The 27272-nt window shown below is 47.5% G+C and overlaps 1 protein-coding gene across 1 annotated transcript in view; it reads left to right on the top strand.

Moving 5' to 3' along the window:
* Positions 1-621: 621 nt before the first annotated feature.
* LOC140207669 (uncharacterized) overlaps positions 622-27272 on the top strand; it is a 41563-nt gene continuing 14912 nt past the window's right edge. The window contains exon 1 of the mRNA XM_072276230.1: positions 622-1892. Coding sequence (XP_072132331.1) covers positions 622-1892 — 1271 coding nt within the window. The remainder of the gene's footprint in view (positions 1893-27272) is intronic.

Below are 27272 nucleotides of genomic sequence, written 5' to 3'. Positions count from 1 at the left end.
AAATGCCCCATTCTTACAGAGATAGGAAGAGCATCAGAGAATTTGATGGTCATTACAGATACCAGCACTGTGCCCAGTTAGATGATCTCTCCTTCCAACTTGGGTTGAACTTCACTGTAACAGCGTGATATCAGATCACACCTTGACAACTCAAGTGATGTCATCTGAAATGTCGTCCTACACCCATTGATGGATTTTGTAAATCTTTTTACAGGTTAAAACTGACAAGGAATTTGTCTACGGGAACGTTGAACACAACACGCTAGTTTTGCTGTCTCTGTCCAGATATTTAAGAAGTGGAGCAAAGGATTCACTCCATCATCCTTCCTGCTCAGACTGTGGGGAGGGATTCACTCGCTCATCTGACCGACTGGCACGCCCGTCATCTTACACGGGTGAGTTCCCACTCATCTGCTCAGACAGTGGGAATGGATTCACTCAGTCATTTCAACTGAAGGTACATCAGCAAGTTCACACTGGGCAAGGCCATTCACCTGTTCTGTGTGTGAGAAGGGATTCAGTCAGTCTTCCCACCTGTGGACGCACCAGTCAGTTCTCACTGGGCAGAGGCTGGTCATCTGCTGAATTTGTGGGGAAGGATTCACTCGGTCATCTGACCTAATGGCTCACAAGCGAGTTCACACCGGGGAGGGACGGTTCACCTGCTCGGACTGTGGGAAGGGATTCACTTGCTCATCTAAACTGAAGGTACATCAGCGAGTTCACACTGGGGAGAGGCCATTCACCTGCTCAGACTGTGGGAAGGGATTCACTTGCTCATCTAAACTGAAGGTACATCAGCGAGTTCACACTGGGGAGCGGCCGTTCACCTGCTCAGACTGTGAGAAGAGATTCACTTGCTCATCCCAACTGAAGGTACATCAACGAGTTCACACTGGGGAGAGGCCGTTCACCTGCTCAGACTGTGGGGAGGGATTCACTTTGTCATCTCAGCTACTGAGACACCAGTTAGTTCACACCGGAGAGCTACCATTCACCTGTTCAGACTGTGGGAAAGGATTCACTCGGTTATCTAAACTAAAGGTACATCAGAGAGTTCACACTGGAGAGAGGCCATTCACCTGCTCAGACTGTGGGATGGGATTCACTTGCTCATCTAATCTGAAGATACACCAGTCAGTTCACAGTGGAGAGAGGCCGTTCGCCTGCTCAGACTGTGGGAAGGGATTCACTCGGTCATCTCAACTGAAGATACATCAAAGAGTTCACACTGGAGAGAGACCATTCACATGCTCAGTCTGTGGGAAGGCATTTGCTCGGTCATGTCAACTGAAGGCACATCAGAGAGTTCACACTGGAGAGAGGCCATTTACCTGCTCAGACTGTGGGAAAGGATTCTCTCAGTCATCCACCCTAATATCTCACCAGCGAGTTCACACTGGGGAGCGGCTGTTCACCTGCTCGGACTGTGGGAAAGGATTCACTTCATCATATCAACTGAAGGTGCATCAGCGAATTCACACTGGGGAGAGACCGTTCATCTGCTCAGAGTGTGGGAAAGGATTCAGTCAGTCATCCAACCTACAAGCACACCGGTCAGTTCACACAGGGGAGAGGCCATTCACCTGCTTAGTGTGTGGGAAGAGATTCACTCGGTCATCTAAACTGAAGGCACATCAGAGAGTTCACACTGGGGAGAGGCCATTCACCTGCTCAGACTGTGGGAAGGGATTCATTCAGTCATCCACCCTAATGGCGCACCAGCGAGTTCACACTGGGGAGCGGCCGTTCACCTGCTTGGAATGTGGGAAGGGATTCACTTCATCATCTCAACTGAAGGAACATCAGCGAGTTCACACTGGAGAGAAGCCATTCACCTGCTCAGAGTGTGGGAAAGGATTCACTCAGTCATCCCACCTACAAGCACACCAGTCAGTTCACACTGGGGAGAGGCCGTTCACCTGCTCAGACTGTGGGAAGAGATTTACTTGGTCATCTCAACTGCAGAGACACCAGCAAGTTCACACTGGGTAGAGGCCGTTCCCCTGCTGTGAATGTGGGAAAGGATTCACTCAGTCATCTAACCTTGTGTAACTCTCGCTTCAGCTAGCAGCTTAATATAGGGGGTGATAGCCCCCCCAGCCGAGCCAAACTTAAGAAATCTCGTTTGGGAGGATGCTGCGTGATCTGTCCCCTGTTACTATCAGTACCCTGAAATAACAAACAGACAACAATATGTGATTAAACAATTAAGCTTTATAATTCTTACTTTGACTATATGGTTAGCGAAGAACAAAAAGGGCCCACTCTCTCCATTCGCATCTTCTCATCTCTCGCTGGCAAAAGACCACAAAAATCTCTCTTCCAGACTCACAAGAAAGAACATTTCACTCATTGGATTGCTCCGCACTCCAAAACCCTGTTATCTCTAGTTGTAACCTAAACATTGCTGCTACAGAGAAACCATTACCTCAGCAGTGAAACACTGCACCGAGGCCGTTACATTAGCAGTGAAACCTTACAGCATGTTACACTTGTGACATACTGCTGGGTTCACACTGGGGAGAAAGTTTCAATAAGCTGCATGCTGGATATTTGTCCATCACCATTGCTGAATGCAATTTCGAGACTGACTGTCGGTGCTGAACTCTGTAATTATTGCTGCTGCTCACCACACCCAGTCCTGCACCCTGGTCACTGGGCATGGGAGGAGTTTCTTCTGCTGCATATTCACCTTTAAAGGGACTGCATCTGAGACAAATAAATCAGTTCTATTTTAAACTCTGTGTCAGGGACTTAGTGAATTTATAACTCACCTAGTGTTCAGTAGAGAGTCAGCTCAGGCTGGCTGGACCCTGCCAGTGATTCTGTTCCATGACAGTCCTTTTAAGTCCTCTGCTGTTGTTCATCTCTCGCTCTCCCTGTGGGATGGGTTCCAAACAGTCACCACTCTGTGGGTGAAGAGGTTTCCCTTGAATTTTCTGCAGGCTGAACAAGTCGAGCTGACTGCAGTTCTATCTGAGATATCCTTCGCCTCTCAAATCTCTGGGCTGAGGAAGAATGACATTGGGAGTTAACCTCCTTATTCAGGGCTCATTTCCACATTACATGTCATTTTCTGTGCTTCTAAAGGGTTGTTAGAAAAAACCACTGTCCTCTAAAGTCTGAAATCAGAATGGGAAACCATTAGTTGGATGTTCAACAGAGCAGGGTCAGAAACCAGCGGCAGGTCTGCACAGGGCAGAGTTTGAGGCTCTGGACGATGTTCAGGGTAAGAACGTATGATGAGGAGAAGGGAATCAGCAGCGGGGCGTGGCAATGAATGACAGAGTAGCAACATTTGGAAGCTGATTGACAGAGAAAATAATTTGGTTATCTGACTAGTGACGCAAACAATGCCTGTGGTGAGGTGCTCCACTGGTCGAGGAACGTGTGTGTTGGGAATGGTTTTATCTATTGAGGGAGTTGTTCCCACTTGTTTATCCTGTAATATTATATCTGAATGGTTATTATGGATTGTCCTGTCTGAAATAATGTATTGATTATCATATAATTTGTAAGATTTTGACTCTAAAACCGGACCAGGCTTGAATTTATGGTGCCTTTATGAAGTGATGGAGGGCATTCATGAGTTTGTATTTTAAAGCAAGATTTAAATATATACTTAGAAGTTTTATCTGACTGTTGTGTGATTTTTTTTTCATGTGTGTTCTTTCCAAGGTAGTGTTAATCTAAATGGGTTTGAGTGTAAATAGTCTTTTCTAAAGTTATTTACCTTTGAAATGGATTGAAATGGGACAAAGATATTTTCACTTTAAAAAAGCTAATGTTGGTATTGATGAAAGTGTTTATTGCCTTCGTTGTATTTGTTAACTATTGAGCTCTGTTTGGCAAGAGTTTTTTTAAGCCTTGAACTAAATTTTGTCAAAGTTTTTCCCTATTTCGCACTACTTTCTATTTTCTTTGCTTGTTGATATTCCAGATACGTGGGTATCAAGAGTCCCGAGGAAGGGTCTTGGCCTGAAATGTTAATTCCCATCCCTCGATGCTGCCTGACATGCTGAGCACCTCCAGCACTTTGTGTGCAGTTCTCTAGATTTCTAGTATCTGCAGGTCCTCTCGTTTCCCAGATACATTTCTTGTAAGAACAAGCCAGTATTGGGGTTGTGTGTGGCTCTGTTTGTAAAATATTAAATAAAATCATTAGAAAGAGGTGGCATAGGGTTGGAAGGTGTAGAATCTGTGGGTAGAATTAAGGAGCAATAAATGTAAAAAAAAATCCCTGATGGGAATTGTATGGAGACCTCCAAACAGTAGTAAGTGTGCGGTCCACTGATTACACAGGGAGGTAGAAAATGTGTGCCAAAAGGGCAATGTTACAATAGTCATGGGGGATTGTCATGCAGGTGATTAGGAAAATTAGGACGGTGTTGATCTCAAGAGGAGGAATTCCTGGAATGCCTACAAGATGCTTTTTTAGAGCAGCTCGAGTTTGAGCCCACTTGGGGCTCAGCTATTCTGGATTGGTTGTTGTAATGAACTGGTATTAATGAGGTCACTTAAGTTCAAAGAACCCTTAGGGGCAAGTGATCTTAATATTATCAAATTCACCCTGACCTTCAAGAAGGAGAAGCTAAAGTCAGATGTGGAATAAAGTGAATTAGAGATGCATGAGAGAAAAATTGGTCAAAATTGATTTAAAAAGAACACGGGCAGGGATGAAAACAAAGCAGCAATGGCTGGAATTTCTGGAAGCAATTCGGAAGGCACAGGATATATACAAACTCCATTTCCAGAAAAGTTGGGATATTTTCCAAAATGCAATAAAAAACGAAAATCTGTGATATGTTAATTCGCATGAACCTTTATTTAACTGACAAAAGTACCACCGTGAGAGAGTCCAGTTCCATCCCCACAATATCACTCGCCTTACGGAAGAGTTTGTTGATTCTGTTGGTGTCTGCTACCCTCAGCCTGCTGCCCCAGCACACAACAGCAAACATGATAGCACTGGCCACCACTGATACGTAGAACATCCTCAGCATCGTCTGGCAGATGTTAAAGGACCTCAGTCTCCTCAGGAAATAGAGACGGCTCTGACCCTTCTTGTAGACAGCCTCAGTGTTCTTTAACCAGTCCAGTTTATTGTCAATTCATATTCCCAGGTATTTGTAATCCTCCACCATATCCACACTGACCCCCTGGATGGAAACAGGGGTCACCGGTACCTTAGCTCTCCTCAGGTCTACCACCAGCTCCTTAGTCTTTTTCACATTAAGCTGCAGATAATTCTGTTCACACCATGTGACAAAGTTTCCTACCGTAGCCCTGTACTCAGCCTCATCTCCCCTGCTGATGCATCCAAATATGGCAGAGTCATCCGAAAACTTCTGAAGATGACAAGATTCTGTGCAGTAGTTGAAGTCTGAAGTGTAAATGGTGAAGAGAAAGGGAGACAAGACAGTCCCCTGTGGAGCCCCAGTGCTGCTGATCACTCTGTCGGACACACAGTGTTGCAAGCACACATACTGTGGTCTGCCAGTCAGGTAGTCAAGAATCCATGATACCAGGGAAGCATCCACCTGCATCACTGTTAGCTTCTCCCCCAGCAGAGCAGGGCGGATGGTGTTGAACACATTGGAGAAGTCAAAAAAACATGACCCTCACAGTGCTCGCTGGCTTGTCCAGGTGGGCGTAGACATGGTTCAGCAGGTAGACGATGGCATCCTCAACTCCTAGTCGGGGCTGGTAGGCGAACTGGAGGGGATTTAAGTGTGGCCTGACCATAGGCCAGAGCAGCTCCAGAACAAGACTCTCCAGGGTCTTCATGATGTGGGAGGTCAATGCCACCGGTCTGTAGTCATTGAGGCCGCTGGGGCGCGGCGTCTTCGGCACAGGGATGAGGCAGGACGTCTTCCACAGTACAGGAACCCTCCAGAGCCTCAAGCTCAGGCTGAATACATGGCAAAGTATTCCACATAGCTGACGGGCACAGGCTTTGAGCACCCTGGTACTGACACCATCCGGTCCTGCAGCCTTGCTTGGGTTGAGACGTTTCAGCTGTCCTCTCACCTGTTCAGTCGTGAAGCCCACTGTGGTGGTTTTTTGTGGGGGTGGGGTATGGTCATGACAGCAGGGTGGGGGACTGTGAGGAGGGGTAGGAGGGGAGAGTGGAATATGTGTTGGTTGGGAGCCGAGAACAGATGGCTCTTGTGGGGGATGGGCAGGGGTCACAATGTCAAATGTTAAAGAACAGGTTAAGTTCATTGGCCCTGTCCCCACTGCCTTCAGCTCCTCTGTTGTTAGTTTGCCGGAACCCAGTGATGGTCCTCATCCCCCTCCAGACCTCTCTCATGTTGTTCTGCTGGAGTTTCCACTCAAGCTTCCTCCTGTACATGTCTTTAGCCTCCCTGATCCTGGCTTTCAGGTCCCTCTGTATTGCCCTCAGCTCCTCCCTATTTCCACCTCTAAACACCCTCTTTTTAGCGTTCAGGATGTCCTTAATGTCCTTTGTCACCCATGGCTTGTTATTTGAATAACAAAGGATAGTTCTCGTCAGAACATTGCAGATGGATTGCATAGGTGAGCTAGCCAGTAATATTAAAGAGGATACCAAATTTTTCTTCAAGTATTTCTTCTCTTCTTCATGTGCCTTGTGCGTTACACACATGGGCGAACATGGCTCTCCACCTTGAATGATCCCTCGCAGCGTCAGTGATATCTCGCACACTTAGATCTGTTAGTCCTTTCACAGTGTCCATATATTTTCTTCTTTGCCTTCCTCTACCGTGTTTCCCAGGCACATGGACTTGTAATGTGAGGCATTCTATTTCTGATGACATGGCCCAGGAATTCAAATTTCCTCTTATTTAATGTTCTCATGAAATATCTTTTTGTATGGGCACGTTGGAGTACTGACTCATTAGTTACCCTGTATGATATTTTCAGCATTCTTCTAAGAAACCACATTTCTGTTGCTTCTAAGTTTCTTTGGAGTTCTGGTGTAAATGTCCATGTTTCAGAAGCATACTGCAAGATTGACCAGATGTAACATTTTAGTAGCCTAAGTCTTGTTGTCATAGAAATGTGTCTGTTGGTAAAAATAGGTTTCATTTTTTGGAAGTTGGTTTTGGCAATGGCAATTCTTTTTGTCTCTACTTTACTTCTACCATCTTGTGATATAAAACTACCAAGGTAATTAAAGCTGGTCTTTTGTTCAATCTCTTTGTTTCCTATGTACAATTGGCAGTTGGGAGTATCCTGCTGTTTTGATATTACCATACAGTTTGTTTTTATACAGTTGATGGTTAGACCAGAATCTGCACTTCTTTGGACTACTTTGTCTAGGACGATATGTAGGTTTTCTGCAGCACTTGCTATTAAGGTGGTATCGTCTGCATATCTTATATTGTTGATGTTAATTAACACCTCCAATTTTATCCCATCTAGGTCTTCTATTTCTCTGAGAATCATTTCACTATAGGTATTAAATAATTCTGTTGAGGCAACACATCCCTGTCTAACTCCTCATTGAATTTTAGTCCAACTGCTTATATTACCATCAATTTTCACTACCGCTGTTTGATTCCAATATAAATTTTGAAGCAGTTGTTGGTCCCTTCAGGTACATGCAGTGTAAAAGAGAGGCAGAAGTGGATATCGGACCACTGAAAAATGATGCTGGAGAGGTAGTAATGGGGTGGGGGTGCAAGGTGATGGCAGATAAACCGAATAAGTATTGTACATCACTCTTATCTGTGGAAGACATTGGCAGGAATATGGAAGTCCCAGATGCCAGTGGTCAGAAAGTGTAGTTACTTTGCTCGGGAGAAGGTTCTCAGGAAACAGAGATGGCCTGAAGGTAAATAGGTCACCTGGACCAGATGGTGTACACCCCAGAGATCTGAAAGAGGTGGCTGAAGAGATGTGGAGGCATTAGCAATGATTTTTCAAGAATCGTTAAGGAAATTATATCCTAAGAAGTTTTTTCCTTCACTACTCCCCCTCTCCCAGTTTCACCTATCACCTACCACTTCTTCAACCGCTCTTACCCCCACGCTTCTTCCTCTGACGTCTCATCTTTTTTTTCCCAGTCCTGATGAAGGGTCTTGGCCGAAACATTGACTGCTCACTATTTCCCATATATGATGCCTGGCCTCCTTGGTTCCTCCAGTATTTTGTATATGTGTTGCTTGGATTTCCAGCATCCACGGATCTTCTCCCGTCCTTGATAAAAACAAAAGCGGGGTCATATAATATAGCAAGAAAATTGTGGGAAGTTAGAGGATTGGGAAGGTTTTACATACCCAACAAGAGACAACTTAAAAAAAAACACACAGGAGAGACAAGATGAAAAATTAAGGTATGTGTGCCAATAATATCAAGTATCCAAAGTTTTTCAGATATATAAAGAGTAAAAGAGAGGCAAGAGCTGATATTGAACCTCTGGAAGATGATGCTGGCGAGTTAGTAATAAAGCAAAGAAACAGCGACTGAATGTAATAAGTATTTTCCGTCAATCTTCACTGTGTAAGACACTAGCAGTATAAGACCATAAGACATAGGAGCAGAATTAGGCCATTCAGCCCCATCAAGTCTGCTCTGCCGTTCTATCACGGCTGATCCCGGTTCTCACTCAACCCCATGCACCTGCCTCCTCGGCATATCCTGTAATGCCCTGACTGATCAGCAAACTATTAGCTTCTGCCTTAAATGTACCCACAGACTTGGCCCCATCGTCGTATGTGTCAGAGAATTCCACAGATTCACTGCTCTCTGACTAAATAAAATCCTCCTTAACTACTCTAAAAGTTTGCTCCTCCGTTTTGAGGATTTAACACCACCCCCACCCGCATTTACTAAACATAGCTCAGTGCAGGAGTACAGGCCCAAGGCTGGCAAACGCTCCGCGTATCTTAACCCCTTCATTCCTGGAATAATCTTCGTACAGGCCCAAGGCTGGCAAACGCAGTAATAATTGAATATAGCGCCTAATATTCATTCATTCTCTGTATGTATAATCCGTCTTGTCACATTCTGCAGCAATGTGTCTAAAAAGTGCTTTTCTGTTGAGCTCACAGGAAACACCTGTTGTTGCACATATCTTGAATACATCTTCTCCTCTGAAACACTGATATGCGGTTTCTGTATTTATTCTGTAATTACATTCTGACTCAAATGTTTATGCGCCTAATTTTTGTTCCAGACTCTTCATCACTATGCGAATGTTTAGCTTGAGTTCTGAATAGTTATTGCGGAGAACTTACTGAGCTGGCCGAGGAGCTACATAGCAAGTACGGATAATTCAATTCAATTCTGAAATGGTACGAATCTTGGTTATATAAATCATTGGCAGTCATATTGTTTCAAGAGTTAAATTATATTGCCAGTGTCTAAAGGCCTGGAACATTGCTCTATTGGTGTAACTGGGCAATGTTAATTCAGGTAATCATATAATTATTGAATGAAAACCTAAAGTTACTCATGAGAATTTTGAAACAAATATACTGTTGATGAAACCCACCTCACTACAGAAAAGGCGATTGTGGGGATGATTTAAAGCGGACTGAAAATCTTGAGCATACAGATATTAAGGATATTAAGAAAGAGGATATGCTGGAACAGTTGGAAATCATCCAGTTGGATAAGTCACCGGGACCGGACGAGATGGAGGGTTGCGAATTTTGTTCCCTTATTCAAAGAAAGGGAGTAGAGATAGCCCAGGAAAGCATAGATTTTTAATGCTTAAGTATTCACCACATTAAAGTCCGTATTTAGTAGCAATTGCAGCCTCCATTCTCTGTGGATACAGTAGATCTCTAATGGCTTTGCACATATGGACACTGCAATTTTCCACATTCCTCTTTTGAAGAACCACTGAGGTTCTGTCATACTGCATGGGGCTCGTGAGCGAACATCCCTTTGCAAGTCCATCCAGAAATTTTCAATTGAACTGAGGTGTAGACTGAGATTTGGCCACTGTAGGACATTAATTCTGTTATTTTAAGCCATTCCTGTATAGCTTTGGCTTTATGCTTGGGGTCATTGTCTAGCTGGAAGACATATCTCCTCCCAAGATGCATTTCTTTTGCAGACGTCATCAGGTTTTCCTGCAAGATTTCCCTCTATTACTCTGCAATCATTTTACCCTCTACATTCACCAGCTCTCCAGCGCCGACTGCAGTGAAGCATCCCCACGGCACGATGCAGGCAACATATAACCTTTAGTCTGTGGGCAAAAAAAAAACTCATTTTTATTTTTATCAGACCATAGAACTTTATTCCCGCTAACATCAGTGTCTCCCATGGGCCTTTTGACACACTCCAGCGGAGATTTCATGTTAGTTTTTTGTTCAAAAGCGGTTTTCTCTTTGCCACTGATGCGACTGGTGAAACACTCGGACAACAGCTGTTGTATGCACAGTCGCTACCATCTCAGCCACTGGAGCTTGTAACTCCTCCAGTGTTGTCAAAGATCTCTTGGTGGTCCCCCTCCCTAGTTCCCTTCTTGAACGCTCACTCAGATATTCAGGACAGTCCCGGCTGTAGCCAGATTTACAACTGTATCATACTCTGTCCATTTCTTGCTGATTTACTTAACTGTACTCAAAGGGATATACAGCGATTTGGAAATTACCCTAAATCCATCTCCTGACTGCTGCTTTTAAGTAAAGTTTTTGCGGAGTTGCATGAAGTGCTCTTTTGTCTTCATGGTGTACCTTTATTTCCCCCCAGGATACTGACTCACCAGCAGTTGGACGTTCCAGATCCGGTTGTATTTTTACTACATTCAACTGAAAAAAGACCTTGACTGCAGACGGTGATTTCCGTTTAACTGATTATGTGCCTTATGAAACCGATTGGCTGCACCAGTGATGACTCAGTGTGTTATATTAAAGGGGGTAAGTGTATACTTAGGTAACCAGTTATCTCGTATTTCACATTTGTAATGGACTTTGATCACATTGTAGCGATCTGTTTTTACTTTGACTCCAAAGTGACTTCGCTTTTTCTTTTGATCGGTGTAAAAACACAAATCAATATTTGCACACTGTTCAGGTTTTATACTTTCCCGGTATGGTAAGGGTCAATTTGTTGCATGAGCCACACTGTGAGCGGCTGGGGAAAGGGGGCTGGCTGAGACTGGTAAGGTGGAGTGTGGACTTCCCCGAGGAGCGGGGCGACTAGTTCTCTCTCTGACGTTCCTGAAATCGATAATCTAATTGAATGGCTAAAGAGATCAGAGAGTCCAGACAATCTGTCGTCCCTCGCGGCCAGCTCATCGTTTATCCTGTCCGAGAGACCCTGTCGAACCCCCCCCCCCCCGCCCCCGTAGGGCCTCGTCATTCCACCCGGAGTCTGCGGCTAAGGTCCGGAACTCAATGGAATACCTGGCCACACTTCACGAAGCTTGACGAAGAGTAAGCAACCGTTTCGCGGCGTCCTTACCGCGAATGGATTGTTCGAAGACTTTCCTAGTTTCAGCCACAAAGGAGGAGTAGGAGGAACAAACCTCTGGCCGGTTATCCCATATCGCGGTTGCCCAAGCCAAGGCACCCCCTCGTAGCAGCCCCATGATGTCGCAATCTTTGATTTATCGGAAGTGTAAGTACGTATCTGCAGCTCAAAGACTAGGGAGCATTGTAACAGGAAGGCCCGGCAGCTACCTAGGTCCCCGGCATAGGGTTCAAGCTCGGGTACATACGGCTCTCGAGGGGATGGTGTTGCTGATTCCCGGGGCGAGGCCATTCCGAGCGGTGCGGTTTGGGCATCTTGGGTTCTAGGTGGGGGTGGAGAAAAGGAAGTGGAAACTCGGTCCACTTGTTCACTGACCTCCTGCTCATTCGTGGATAGTGTCCAAAGGTTTTCCGTGATCTCCCGAAGTAGTTGGTCGTGGGCGCCCAATAGGTAGCCCTGGCTGGCCAGGGCCTGTTGTACGGGATCCGTGTCCTCTGGGCTCATCGTGGCCAGTTCGCTCTGTTGCAAGGACAGCCACGGTGGTAACGAACCCAAGTGCCGAACACGGGCGCGGAGGCCCAGGGGGGAGGAGTTACGGTCGTAGCGAACGTGGAATTGGTGTCCAAGAGAGTCTTTAACAGGAGTCCTGGTTTTAGTAGCGAATTCAGGAACGATGCCAGACTTAGAACTCAGTCCTAAGAAGCATGGAACGAGGTTACTCATGCACGAGTCGACCAACGAACTGGCAGCTCCTTGCTGTGATCACAGGGCCTTTATCCTGCAGTTTCTGATCGGAAACAGGTGTGTGTAGTTAGCGGAACCTGGGAATGATTGGAAATTAAATGAGGTGATTAAGGCCTATTCCTGTGGTAAATAGCAAGGTGGGGAATTGCCAGAAGGGACCATCACAGTAACCACCCCCACCCTACCGCTTCAAAGGGAGCCTCCAGGCGATCCTCCAGGACTGTCTGGATGGTCCCGAAGAAAATCCTGGATGAGGGAATGTCACAATGGTGTGCTGGGAACGGACCCACATGCGGGACACAAACACTGAAGTACAAGGAACCGGACTTGACTAGAGTAGGAACGTGACAGGATACAGGCGGGGAGCAGGGACAAGAACGCAGACTTGGGCTCGGGAAAGTGGAGCCAGGACTAGAAACCATGGGCTAGGAGACAAGGCGTCGACTCCGAGCCCAAGACTGGACAAGGACCCAGAACCAGGGTCTTGCCTTGGGCTCGGACCCCAGAACCAGGCAAGGACATGACATGGCTTCAGGACAGGACGTGGCTGGGGTCTAGAGGCCTGAGCTTGGCTGCACGATGGAGTCTTGCGTCTTGAGCTTGGAGGCCGCGCGATCCTCGAGGCTCGGCTCCTACGAGCTTGGCCGCGCGATCCTCGAGGCTCGGCTCCTACGAGCTTGGCCGCGCGATCCTCGAGGCTCGGCTCCTACGAGCTTGGCCGCGCGATCCTCGAGGCTCGGCTCCTACGAGCTTGGCCGCGCGATCCTCGAGGCTCGGCTCCTACGAGCTTGGCCGCGCGATCCTCGAGGCTCGGCTCCTACGAGCTTGGCCGCGCGATCCTCGAGGCTCGGCTCCTACGAGCTTGGCCGCGCGATCCTCGAGGCTCGGCTCCTACGAGCTTGGCCGCGCGATCCTCGAGGCTCGGCTCCTACGAGCTTGGCCGCGCGATCCTCGAGGCTCGGCTCCTACGAGCTTGGCCGCGCGATCCTCGAGGCTCGGCTCCTACGAGCTTGGCCGCGCGATCCTCGAGGCTCGGCTCCTACGAGCTTGGCCGCGCGATCCTCGAGGCTCGGCTCCTACGAGCTTGGCCGCGCGATCCTCGAGGCTCGGCTCCTACGAGCTTGGCCGCGCGATCCTCGAGGCTCGGCTCCTACGAGCTTGGCCGCGCGATCCTCGAGGCTCGGCTCCTACGAGCTTGGCCGCGCGATCCTCGAGGCTCGGCTCCTACGAGCTTGGCCGCGCGATCCTCGAGGCTCGGCTCCTACGAGCTTGGCCGCGCGATCCTCGAGGCTCGGCTCCTACGAGCTTGGCCGCGCGATCCTCGAGGCTCGGCTCCTACGAGCTGAGAGACGGGACTAGGAACTGAACATCAACATAGAATTGGGACTTGTTCTTCGAAAAGCCGGGACTCATCGTAAACACGACACCAACATGAGACAGGACAGTACATAGACATAGAGCCGGGACTTATATAAGGCAAGCCGGGATTCAACCTCTCCACAACAAGATGGGACATTTCACCTGTTGGGTAACTGCAGAACGGCCGGACTTAGCCAGCAGAGGGCAAGACAAGACAAGACAAGACATGCCCCCTCCCCCAGCAGGGCAACGGCAAACAGCCTAACTTACTCCACGGAGGCGATGACAAGAAGAGACAAACACCAAAGAACGACAGACAGTTCCATCTCTGCTTTGGGGTTGCTCCGAGTAGCAGTTATGCCAGCAACCTCCGCTGGCTATGGAAACAGCCGGATCCCTACCTAGCTCGGAGTGGCTGACGGCCACACAGGTGGCCCAGGAAACAGCCGAATCCATACCGCAAAGACTACTCCAATGAGTGGCAACAAGGCTCCATGAAGCAGTGGTCCTCCAACCAGGCCTGGAGATCACAAATGGTTTCACTGGCCTTCCATCAGTAGGTTGCTCTAGGGGATCTGACAAGACAAACCAGCAGCCCACACTCAACCCCAAGGCTATTTATATTCCAAGCCCAAAGCTGGGAATCAGGTGCGTATAATTAACTCAACCAAACGAGAGACAGCTGGAAGACCCGGAATCCTGCGTCCATGGACCGGACCATGAACCGGAATGCGGACTTCACGGACCGGACAATGACATGGGAGGTGCATGAGGCAGAGAGTGAGTGGTGGGGACGGTGGGACGGGGTCGTATTGGAGGCAGGTGTGATGGAGTCACGGTTGTGTGAAGACGGAGACTGGAACGGGAGTAGTGAGTGAGCGGGTGATGGATACAGGTAGTAGCACGTGGGAGGAAGTGGGTGACGGAAGCGAGAGGGACGCATTGGAGGGAGGTAAATGATGGAACACGGGAGGATAATAGTTGAGGTGGGGAAGAGGGAGAAGCGGATGGGCGTAGTGTAGTGAGTGGGTGATGGTGGCGCGGAGGAATCTAGATGAGAGATAGGGTGACGTGGACTCAGAGGGGCGTGGGCAAGGGAGAGGGTTAAGGAGATGGGGAGGGTCGTAGTAAGGAGAGGGGACGATCGTGCATACTAGCGGATGGGAGGTGGTGGAGGATGTGTCTGAGGCCGAGAGGGGTATATTGGATGGATCGGGTGAGGGAGTGGGTGCCAGATATTGAGATGATTGAGACTGACTATGATGGACGCAGGGAGGGGAGGGCATAGTGTGTGGAAGGTTTGACAGTGACATGGTGGGGCATCGGGTATGAAGTATGTATTGGTGACGGGGAGGTCGTGGTAGAAGGGGAGGTTAATGGAGTCGGAGAGGTGGTGTTGATGGAGACGGGTCGTGAGAGATGGGCCACAGCGTAATGGAAGGACTGGGTGAAGGGGACCATGAGATACGTTGGTGTGGAAGGAGTTGGCAGAGTCTTGTAGGAGGGTAGGGGAGGGAGGAGTTGACGGAGATGCTGAGGGGCTTACGGGACCGAGAGTTTATGGGAGAGTGGGAAGGGGGGGGGTGACGCTGACGGGAAGGGTCGTGAGTGGGGAGACAGTTAAGAAGACAGAGAGCGAGGGAAGTGACGAAGATGGAGTCAGTAATAGAGGAGAGAGGGAAGGATCGCAGTGGAGTGAGAATGACAAAGACCTGGAGGGACTTTGGAGACAGAGGAAGCGGCAGAGACGACAAAAAGGTGGAGGGGAGTGAATGGAACCGGAAACTGGAATGACATCGCGGAGGGATACGATGACGGCGGCGAGAAGTGCGGTTGTGGCGGGGGGGGGGGGGGGGAGAGGTGTGACTGACACCCAGGCGTATTGAGGAGTTTGGAAGTTTGAAGAGTACGAGACAGGGGGCATTGTGGAGGGAGATGTTGACTGCGACAGTTAGATGAGTGGGCGAGGGAGCCATTGAAGAAGACGTTCAGTGCCGTTGGGAAGGGACGGAGTGACGGAGACGGAGAGGGGTGCAAGAGTGGTTGTGGATGATGGAGATGGGAGGAGTGTCAGAGAGGAAGGCGGTGACGGTGAAGGGGACGGTCGTAGGGGAATGAGTGATTGAGGGTAACGGGCAGGGGTGCATGCGAATGAGTGTGTGACGAAACAGAGAGGAGCGTACAGTGGATGGCCGACATAGACGTGGAGGGATAGAGTGACTGAAATTGGGAGAGGCTGAGTGGATGGAAGAGGTGAAGGATGAGGATGGAAGAGAAGCGTAAGGGAGGGAGGAGATGACAGAAACGGGTGGAACGTATGACGGAGACGGGGAGGGACAAAGAGGAGAGAAGTGGTGAGGGAGACGGGGAGAAGGTAGGGGAGGCAGAGTATGATGGACTGAGAGGGCGTAATGTGGTGGGAGGTGATGGTGACATGCTCAGGCGTAGGAGAGGGAAGGGGTGTCTGAGACAAGGCGGGGCATAGGAGAGGGAAGGGTGTCGTTGACGGTGAGGAAGAGCGTAACGAGATGGTGTGTAGCGTTGAGGAGGGAGAGGTTCCACAGACATGACAGGGACGTAGGAGAGGGACAGTGTGGCTTAGACATGGAGGAACCAAGTGAACGGAAGGCGTGACGGAGACGGGAGTGTCAACGGGTAAGGAGGAGAACAGCGAAAGTTTTATTGAAGGAAGGAGTGTCGTAGACGTGGTGGGAGATGGGGACTATGGAATGTTTGAGAAAATGTGTTGCAGGGCAGGGAGGGATTGATAGAGACGGGTCGGTTCGGAGGTGACGGAGGGAATGACGGAGACAAGGAGGGTTATTGGAGAGGGAGGGGATAACTGAGACGGGTAAAGATTTTGGGGAGGCGAGGAGTGATATAGGGGAGGGAGAGGGTGAAGTGGATTGACAGTGGTGTGGGGGAGGGAGGGAGTTAGGGTGACGGGGGTGTTCGTAGGAGAGTGAAGAGTTTCTGGTGACTGGGAAAATCTTAAGGGGAGCGAGGAGAGACGGAGGTGAGGTGTGTATGGAAGCGAGGGTGCCATGGAGACTGGGAAAGTTGTAGAGGAGGGAGGAAGTGGCAGAGGAGGGGTGGCGTAGTGGAGGAAGGGGTAATGGGTGCCCTTCTCCCCACTGCCACTTTCTCTGAATACAGTTCTGCAGTGTTAAGATGGAAATCACCACAACCCGCTCTGAGAAGAGCTGAGATATTTTGTTTATTAATTAGTTGAATAATTGACGTGAGCGGATATTTCACAGCGCTGATGAATCTTTCTCTGAACTTGGACTGAGTTACCCCATAAATTAAAGTGTTTGTGCAGAGGTGTGTTGAAAAATGTGTTCTGAATCGTTGTAATTATTCTGATCCAATCCGGCCATGGTGTTATAAAGGAATTGGGCAACACTCACCGACCACAGGATGACGAAGCTTCCGGAGATGGTGAGAAGTAAGATCACAGACCTCCTCCTGCTCCCCATCTCCGGGTCACTGCGGTTCTCCGCCTTGCTCTGACCCCTCAGCCCCTTACGGATACGACTAGTCACTAAAATGTGTCTAACTGTCAGAGCGTTGAACAGGAGTATCAGCACGAACAGGAGTAATGGCGTTAGGACGGGAGAAAGCCGGTTATATCCCACCCACCCGGGATCCGTATAGTAGCCCGGTATTTCAATACAGTCCCAGGGTGTATTGTCAACCACTTTCACAGGACGATATCTAAAGACGAAGGGCACATTGTTAAATCAGAGCAGAACGCCGGTTGTTGTCAGAACCACAGCCGCAGTTTTCCCGGTGCAATATTTTATTTTCCACTTCTGGCAACAAATGGCGACAAACCGATCAAACGTAAAAGTGACGGTGAACCAGACCGAAAAGTCTGTGACTGCCTCTCTCAGGGCAGAGATCACACTGCACAGGGGGGTGATGTCCAGGAAAGTCCCGGGGAAGTAATAATAACCGACCCGCCACAATATCACCGCAAACACGATGGTCAGTAGATCCGCCGCTGCCGTGGCCACCAGGTAGCGAGTGGTGCGGGTGGAGAGGCCGCACTTTCCCCGGGACAGGATCACCATCGCCACTAAATTCACTGGGAAACAACAGAGAGAGCGAGTGAGTTACTGTCTGTCCGCTCCGTGGGTCCCGGGACAGGGAGATGCTGGAAATGGAGAGCAGCTCATTCCCGGAGGTTTAAAACGCGGAAGGCGGGGATCGCCGGCGCCTCAAAGGTGCCGATACCGGGAGAAACGTTCCGGTCCGGGGCGCTGACTGCACGGAGAGCAGGGTTCGGGAAGGAGGCCGGGAACGCTTTGGAAAATCAGTGTAAATCTCTGTCCATCGGGTTTCTGACTGATATGCGAAGCCGAGAAAGCCTCGGCAACTTTCTCAGTGACAATGATTCCCGCGATCCGGTCACATCTGTTCACACTGTCCGGTGCCGCTCAGCCCCGCTGTCTTCGACTTTGTCCACGGACAGTTTCCAAAGCTCGTTGCAGATTTACTTCCCCAGTTCGCAGGCATCGATCTCCTCCTCGGCTTCCGCCCACACGGGCCCGGCTCGGCTCGCTTATTTCAAATTCTGCAATTACTCTCCGCCGCGGTTCCTTCTGTTATGTACCCTTTGGTTTCCTTTTGGCTGTGGACTGTCACCTTAAGGCACAACAGAGAACAGAGACTAACTTTTGGATTTCTGCTGAGAGAGAGGGAGGGGTGGAGTCTGCCTTTCAGCTCGTGTTGACACTTTCACAAGGACACTGACTACTGCTGTCAGCTTCTGGGTTGCCATGGAAAGGGAACGGGGAAGAGAGAGAGAGAGAGAGAGAGAGAGAGAGGGAGAGAGAGGGAGAGAGAGGGAGAGAGAGGGAGAGAGAGAGAGAGAGAGAGAGAGAGAGAGAGAGAGAGAGAGAGAGAGAGAGAGAGAGAGAGAGGGGGGGGAGAGAGAGAGCGCGCAACGAACAGCTGGTGGGTTGCCATGGTGACCAAGGGCGGCGTTAATTGATGGACAGCTGGTGTTTTCAGTCTGCTGCGATAAATACAAGGTCAGCTGGTTGTTAGGCACACACACACACACACACACACACACACACACACACACACACACACACACTCACACTCACACTCACACTCACACTCACACTCACACTCTCGGTTTTAGCCACTGGATAAGCTCTCTATGCCCACAGAAGGGTCGGTATTTGGACGATCGATCGGGAGAATCGATCAGTGGTCCTCGCAGTGTGGAAAAGCTGTGACCGGTGGGAAGTTATCAGTGTCCAACCCTTGCCTGGGTTGATAACTTTTCTGCAGAAGACGGTCTCCTTTTTGTGGTCACATTCGGTGACTTTAAAGGAAGAGAAGAGGGGAGAGGTAGGTTCGTGACCCCAAATTTTGGCGAGTCGGGGAAAGGAAAACCCCAAGGCATTCTTCAATTATGTGAAGAAAAAAATGATGACAGGAGTGAAGGTAGGACCGATTGGAGATAAAGATGGGAAGATGTGCCTGGAGGCTGTGGAAGTGAGCGAGGTCCTCAATGAATACTTCTCTTCGGTATTCACCAATGAGAGGGAACTTGGTGATGGTGAGGACAATATGAGTGAGGTTGATGTTCTGGAGCACGTTGATTTTAAGGGAGAGGAGGTGCTGAAGTAGTTAAAATGCATTAGGACAGATAAGTCCCCGGGGCCTGACGGAATATTCCCCAGGCTGCTCCATGAGGCGAGGGAAGAGATTGCTGAGTCTCTGGCTAGGATCTTTATGTCCTCGTTGTCCACGGGAATTATACCGTAGGAGTGGAGGGAGGCGAATGGTGTCCCCTTGTTCAAAAAAGGTAGTAGGGATAGTCCGAGTAATTATAGACCAGTGAGCCTTACGTCTGTGGTGGAAAAGCTATAGGAAAAGATTCTTAGAGATAGGATCTATAGGCATTTAGAGAATCATGGTCTGATCAGGGACAGTCAGCATGGCTTTGTGAAGGGCAGATCGTGTCTAACAAGCCTGATAGAGTTCTTTGAGGAGGTGACCAGGCATATAGATGAGGGTAGTGCAGTGGATGTGATCAATATGGATTTTAGTAAGGCATTTGACAAGGTTCCACACGGTAGGCTTATTCAGAAAGTCAGAAGGCATGGGATCCAGGAAAGTTTGGCCAGGTGGATTCAGAATTGGCTTGCCTGCCGAAGGCAGAGGGTGGTGGTGGAGGGAGTACATTCAGATTGGAGGATTGTGACTAGTGGTGTCCCACAAGGATTGGTTCTGGGACCTCTACTTTTCGTGATTTTTATTGACGACCTGGATGTGGAGGTAGAAGGGTGGGTTGGCAAGTTTGCAGACGACACAAAGGTTGGTGGTGTTATAAATAGTGTTGAGGATTGCCAAAGATTGCAGAGAGACATTGACAGGATGCAGAAGTGGGCTGAGAAGTGGCAGATGGAGTTCAACCGAGAGAAGTGTGAGGTGGTACACTTTGGATGGGCAAACTCTAAGGCAGAGTACAAAGTAAATGGCAGGATACTTGGTAGTGTGGAGGAGCAGAGGGATCTAGGGGTACATGTCCACAGATCCTTGAAAGTTGACTCACAGGTGGATAGGGCAGTTAAGAAATCTTATGGGGTGTTAGCTTTCATAAGTCGAGGGATAGAGTTTAAGAGTTGCAATGTAATGATGCAGTTCTATAAAACTTTGGTTAGGCCACACTTGGAGTATTGTGTCCAGTTCTGGTCGCCTCACTATGGGAAGGATGTGCAAGCATTGGAAAGGGTACAGAGGAGATTTATCAGGATGCTGCCTGGTTTAGAAAGTATACTGTATGATCAGAGATTAAGGGAGCTAGGGCTTTACTCTTTGGAGAGAAGGAGGATGAGAGGAGACATGATAGAGGTGTACAAGATAATAAGAGGAATAGATAGAGTGGATAGCCAGCGCCTCTTCCTCATGGCACCACTGCTCAATACAACAGGACATGGCTTTAAGGTAAGGGGTGGGAAGTTCAAGGGGGATTTTAGAGGAAGGTTTTTAACTCGGAGAGTGGTTGGTGCGTGGAATGCACTGCCTGAGTCAGTGGTGGAGGCAGATACACTCGTGAAGTTTAAAAGACTACTAGACAGGTATATGGAGGAATTTAAGTTGGGGGCTTTTATGGGAGGCAGGGTTTGAGGGTCAACATTGTGGGCTGAAGGGCCTGTACTGTGCTGTACTATTCTATGTTCTATGTTAAAGTTGAATCTGATTAAAACTCGGGAGACCAGCTTCTTATCGTCATCACAGTTTATTGCACATTCTCCTGCAGGAGTTTGAGACCCAGTTGTCAAAGGGAAGGCACGTAAGCACTGCCACCATCTGACAAGTGGACTGATTTAATCAGGTTACAGCCGTATATTTGTACATAGTAAGCCCCATACATGACTTTTGAAAGATGTTATTTAAACTGTTACGCCCACCGAGTCTGCTGGTGCAAAACTTAATTAATTGGTTAAGAGAGTTGGCTAAATCAAGGTCTTAATTACAGATGTATGTATTTTATCAGTCATTCCCTTTGCACGGCCCTGATTTAATTACAGAAAGATGTTCATTCCTGTTCTTATCAGTGAGTCCTCCTCCCTTTACTCAAATGAGGGTACAATGTATAATGTTATCAGCTAATGAGAGTATAATGTATAATGTTATCATCTCTCAGTCTGTCTCTCTGCAAGCTGCAGAGAACTGGTAATGAGCCTGTCTTAGCTAACGGCTGAAGACAGAGTTTACTTCAGTTCAAAAATTCCTATTCAGCCCCAATTATTCTTTTAGCCAGGTTACATATGTTCAAAATGATTCTTTTAATATATTCTCAATTTCGCAGGAGGGTTCAGGTGAAATATTTATGTTCAATACAGAAACTGGTGTTCCCTGTGTGTATTGTGGTGATGCAAAAGCTGCTGGAGAATTTACAAGTGGGAAGAAGTGGAGTGATGTTTTGAAATCTGACTTTTTAGAGCGTAATATAGCAAGCAAACCACATGGACAATGTGCAAAAGCTCTGTTGAGAAAATCCTTCACTCGCTGTTACAGGCCTGCTACATAGGTTGTGTGAGAGAGCAGATGAACTTGATCGAACCCAGATGAGATCAAAGTTCTTATCGACAGTAATTTGTTAGCTGTTAAGATGAATACCTCTCTACATAAAATACACTGCGCATTTTGTCACTGGGTTAAAAATATGTACAGTACAAGGTTTATATGTACACTGGATATTACTAATAAGAGGGGACAAAACCTCAAGGGAGGGAGGAGAAGATGGCAGCGAGATGCAGCGCGCACGGCCTCTCCGGTGAATGATATCGGTGTTTGTCAGTAGGATGCCACGCGCAATTCTGATTTGATGGAGACAGACGTGAGAAGCACAGTGGAACATCTGGAGAAACTTCTGAAATGCCCGGTTCACTACCGCTGCAACTGTGCGATCGAGAATCTCTGGAGGGGTAGGCCCCAAATCCTCGGCTTTGCCTGTTTCTGGTGGCCGGGGCTGGGGTCGAAGCGTTCGGCAGAGATGTTGCTCGGTGCTCAGTGTCGGAGGGTTGGTCGGAGACCCGAAGTTTTCGGATGGACTCAGAGTCGGACCATGGTCGGTGCTTCCAGGATGCTGCATCACTGGAAGCTCATGGCAGGGAGAGTTTTCTTCCTTCGACCGTCTGCGTCAGATGATGGACTTTCGAGAGACTTTGAGACTTTTATTTTATTTTTTTTACCGTGCCCATGGTCTGTTCTTTATCAAGTTACGGTTTGCTTTGCACTGTTGTAACTATATGTTATAATTATGTGTTTTTTTGTCAGTTTTTCAGTTTTGGTCTGTCTTGTGTTTCTGTGATATCACACTGGAGGAACTTTTTATCATTTCTTAATGCATGCATTACTAAATGACAATAAAAGAGGACTGCGTGTTCTCATAATCTAATCTAATCTAACATTGGTGGGAAGATGGGGAGACCTCCAGTGTCCCTGATGCCCTCGCCTACAAGATGTGCATCCAGCTGCAGCTTGTAACCCTGCACTTTAAGGAGTTGGAACTTGAAATGGACGAATTCCAGATCATCCAGAAGATGGAGGGGGTGATGGATATGACGTGAAGAGAAGTGAGTTACACCCAAGATGCAGGACACAGGAAACTGGGTGAGAGTCAGGAAGGGGAATGAGGTTAAATATTCATCGCAGAGTACTCTTGTTGCTATCCCACACAACAACAGGTGGACCACTTTAGAAAATGTTGGGGGATTACCTGGCAGAGGAAATTCAAAGGGGTGAAAGGGGATTCGTTAGTTAGGGGGACAGAACAAAAGGGGACTAATATCCTAGTGGTAAGGTTTGCTAGTGCTAGTGTAGGGGGAGAGGGTGATGTGGTTAAAATAAGTTGTAGGGGGAATGGGAGCCAGAATGACAGAACAGATAGTGGAGAGGGTGATATGAATTGAATTGACTTTATTACATACATCTTTCATATACATGAGGAGTAGAAATCTTTACGTTACATCTCTGTCTAAATGTGCAATGTGTAATTTATTATAAATAGTTTGTACATAGAACAGTCAATATAACACAGAAATGCAATTTTATCAGCATGAATTAATCAGTCCAATGGCCTGGTAGATGATGATGTCCCGGAGCCTGTTGGTCCTTATGATGTGGTCCCTTTTCCTGGCTGGTAGCAGCAGGAGCAGTTTGTGGTCGTGCTGAATTGGGTCCCCAATTTCCTTTGGGCCCTTTTTGCACACCTGTCTCTGTAAATGTCCTGAATTGTGGGAAGTTCACATCTACAGATATGCTGGGCTGTCCGCACCACTCTCTGCAGGTTCCTGCGATTATAGGAAGTACAGTTCCCATACGAGGCAGTAATGCAGCCAGTCAGGATGCTCTCAATTGTGTCCCTCTAGAAAGTTCTTTGGATTTGGGACCCCATCCCAAACTTCTTCAGCCGTCTGAGGTGAAAGAGGAGCTGTTGTGCTCTTTTCACACACAGCTGGTATGCACAGACCATGTGAGATCCTTGGTGATGTTAATCCCGAGGAACTTAAATCTGTTCATCCTCTCAACCCCAGATTCATTGATGTCAATAGCGGTTAGCCTGTCTCCATTCCTCCTGTCGTCCACAATCAGCTCCTTTGTTTGTGTGACAATGAGGGAGAGTTTGTTTTCTTGACACCAGTCAGATGCTGTTCAGACCTCAGACAGAGTCAGCAATCAAATGGCTTAGAATGGTGCGATGAATGTGCTAAGCTGAGTATATCACAATGCAAGAAGCATCATAGGAAAGCCAGATCAGCTCAGACAGGGAATTATGATATTGTAGCCATTATTGGGACTTGGTTGCACCCAACAGTCTGAGGGATTTAGAGTAACAAATTTGTAGAGAGATCCCGAACCGTGCCAACAAACAAAGGTTGATTTAGTAAGTGATTTTAAATTTCCATTTATTGACTGGGACTCCCACACTGTGAAAGGACTAGATGGAGTAGAGTTTGTCAAATGTGCCTTTATTCAGTACATAGAATTCCTGATGTAGAAGTGTACAATAAACTTCTAGGAAATGATCCAGGCCTGGTGACTGAAATTACACAGATCCCTGAAAGTTGCCTCTCAGATAGATAGGGTAGTTAAGAAAGCTTATGGGGTGTTAGCTTTCATAAGTCGAGGGATAGAGTTTGAGAGTCGCGAGGTAATGATGCAGCTCTATAAAACTCTGGTTAAGCCACACTTGGAGTACTATGTCCAGTTCTGGTCGCCTCACTACAGGAAGGATGTGGAAGCATTGGTAAGGGTACAGAGGAGATTTACCAGGATGCTGTCTAGTTTAGAGAGTATGCATTATGATCAGAGATTAAGGGAGCTAGGACTTTACTCTTTGCAGAGAAGGAGAATGAAAGGAGACATGATAGAGGGATACAAGATATTAAGAGGAATAGATAGAGTGGACAGCCAGCGCCTCTTCCCCAGGTCACTACTACTCAATACAATAGGACATGGCTTTAAGGTAAGGCATGGGAAGTTCAAGGGGGATATTACAGGAAGGTTTTTTTACTCAGAGAGTGGTTGGTGCATGGAATGCACTGTCTGGCTCATTGGTGGAGGCAGATACACTAGTGAAATTTAAGAGACTACTAGACAGTTATATGGAGTAATTAAAGGTGGTGGTGGTGGTGGGGGGGTTATATGGGAGGCAGGGTTTAAGGGTCGGCACAACATTGTGGGCCGAAGGACCTGTACTGTGCTATACTGTTCTATAATGCCATGCGATGCAAAATAAATACGGAAAAAGAGAGGTCTGGACCATGGGTTGAGATTCTAAATTGGAGAAAGGTTAAATTTGATGGTATCAGAAAGGATCTGACACTTGTGGTTTGGGACAGGCTGCCAGGAGTACTATGTAAGTGGGAGGCCTTCAGAAGTGACATTTTGACGGTGTCTAATTTGTATGTTCCTGCCAAAGTAAAAGTTGAATGGTAACTGGTGCAGGGTATCTTGGTTTTCAAGAGATAGTGAGACTCCAGATATTTTGTTCCTCTAAATGACTCAGTCTGTTGGATGCGACAAAGACTCATTAATGCTACAATATAATGATTCCACGCTCTGAGATCATCTGAGTTTTTTTTTAGTCATCGTCTGTTGGTTTCTAAAACCTGTCCAATATATTTTGCTCTTTTGTTGGCCCTCCCTTTGACTTTTATGTTGGCTTTGGCTTCCCATTTCAGCCATGGTTGTCTCCTCCTGCCTTTCCAATGCTTCCACTTCTTTGGGATGTATCGATCACTTCGCTCCCGAATTGCTCCCAGAAACTCCAGCCAATGCTGCTCCGTTGTCACTCCTACCTTCTCCCTTCTAAACAAGTCTGGCCAGCTTCTCTGTCATAGAAACATGGAGAGGTTCAGTACAGAAACAGGCTATTTGGCCCATCTAGTCAATGCCGAAAAACATTCAAGCTGTCTAATGCAACTACCTGCACCAGGACCATCTCCCTCCATACCACTACCATCCAGGATCCCATCCAAACGTATCTTAAATGGTGAAACTGAGCTCATATTCACCACTTGTGCTGACATCTCATTCCACACTCTCTTGACCATTTCAGTCAAGAGCTTTTTCCAAATATTACCGTTATATTTTCACCTTCCCCATTTACCCAGGACCTCTGGTTGTCATCCCACTCAACCTCAGTGGAAAAAGCTGCTTGCATTTACCCTATCCGTACCCTCATAATTTTGTATACAGTACTTCTAACGAATCCTCAAAGCGATGTATAATTTCCTTGTTTACGTTTAGAGGCTTTTCTAGATGTATAAGATGATGAGGGGCATTGATCGTGTGGATAGCCAGAGGTTTTTTTTCCTCCAGGGCTGAAATGGCTAACACGAGGGGGCAGAGTTTTAAGGTGCTTGGAAATAGATATCGAGAGGAAGTCAGGGGTAAGTTTTTAACACAGGGAGTGGTGGGTGCGTCAAATACACTGTCAGCTATTTGTGTGAGAGTGTTTCAGTTACTGTGGGGCCAGAAACCCATGCAGCTCAGTGGGAACAGGGAATAATACCAATGGAGAGAGTCAAACTGAGCCAGGTCACAGATTGGAGATGGCAGAAATGCCCCATTCCTAATGAGACAGGAAGAGCATCAGAAAATTTCATGGTCAATCCAGATACCGGTACTGTGCCCAGTTAGAAGGTTTCTATCTCCAATTTGTGTTAAACCTCACTGTAACACTGTGATGTCAGATCACCCCTTGACGACTCAAATGATATCAGCTGAAATGTTGTCCTACACTAATTGATGGATTTTGTAAATGTTTTCACAGGTTAAAAATGACAAGGAATTTATCTACGGGAATCTCGAACACAACATGGATAATGAAGTAGGTTTTCAAAGCTTGCAGAGCGATTTAGGCTAGTTAGAAGAGTGTGCTGAAAGATTGCAGATAGAGTTTAATGCTGAAAAATGTGAGGTGCTACATTTTGGTAGGACGAATCAAAATAGGACGTACATGGTAAATGGTAGGGCACTGAAGAATGCAGTAGAACAGAGGGATCTAGCAATAATGGTTCATAGTTCCCTGAAGAAGGAATCTCATGTCGATAGGGTGGTGAAGACAGCTTTTGGTATGCTGGCCTTTATTAATCAGAGCATTGAGTATAGGAGTTGGGATGTAATGTTGAAATTGTATAAGGCATTGGTATAGCCAAATTTGGAGTATTGTGTACAGTTCTGGTCACCAAATTATAGGAAAGATGTCAACAAAATTGAGACAGTGCAGAGGAGATTTACTAAAATGTTGCCTGGGTTTCATCTCCTAAGTTACAGAGAAAGGTTGAACAAGTTAGGCCTTTATTCTTTGGAGTGTAGAAGGTTGAGGGGGGACTTGATAGAGGTGTTTAAAATTATGAGGGGGGTAGATAGAGTTGACGTGGATAGGCTTTTTCCATTGAGAATGGGAGAGATTCAAACAAGAGGACATGAGTTGAGAGTTAAAGGGCAGAAGTTTAGGGGTAACATGAGGGGGAACTTCTTTACTCAGAGCGTGGTAGCTGTGTGGAACGAGCTTCCAGCAGAAGTGGTTGAGGCAGGTTTGATGTTGTAGTTTAAAGTTAGATTGGATAGATATATGGACAGGAAAGGAATGGAGGGTTATAGGTTGGATGCAGGTCGGTGGGACTAGGCTAGAGTAAGAGCTCAGCACGGACTAGAAGGACCGAGTTGGCCTGTTTCCGTGCTGTAGTTGTTATATGGTTAACATGTCA

The sequence above is a fragment of the Mobula birostris genome, chromosome 13, assembly GCF_030028105.1.
Source record: "Mobula birostris isolate sMobBir1 chromosome 13, sMobBir1.hap1, whole genome shotgun sequence".
Taxonomy (NCBI): Eukaryota; Metazoa; Chordata; class Chondrichthyes; order Myliobatiformes; family Myliobatidae; genus Mobula; species Mobula birostris.
This window is presented reverse-complemented; position numbering and strand designations above follow the sequence as displayed.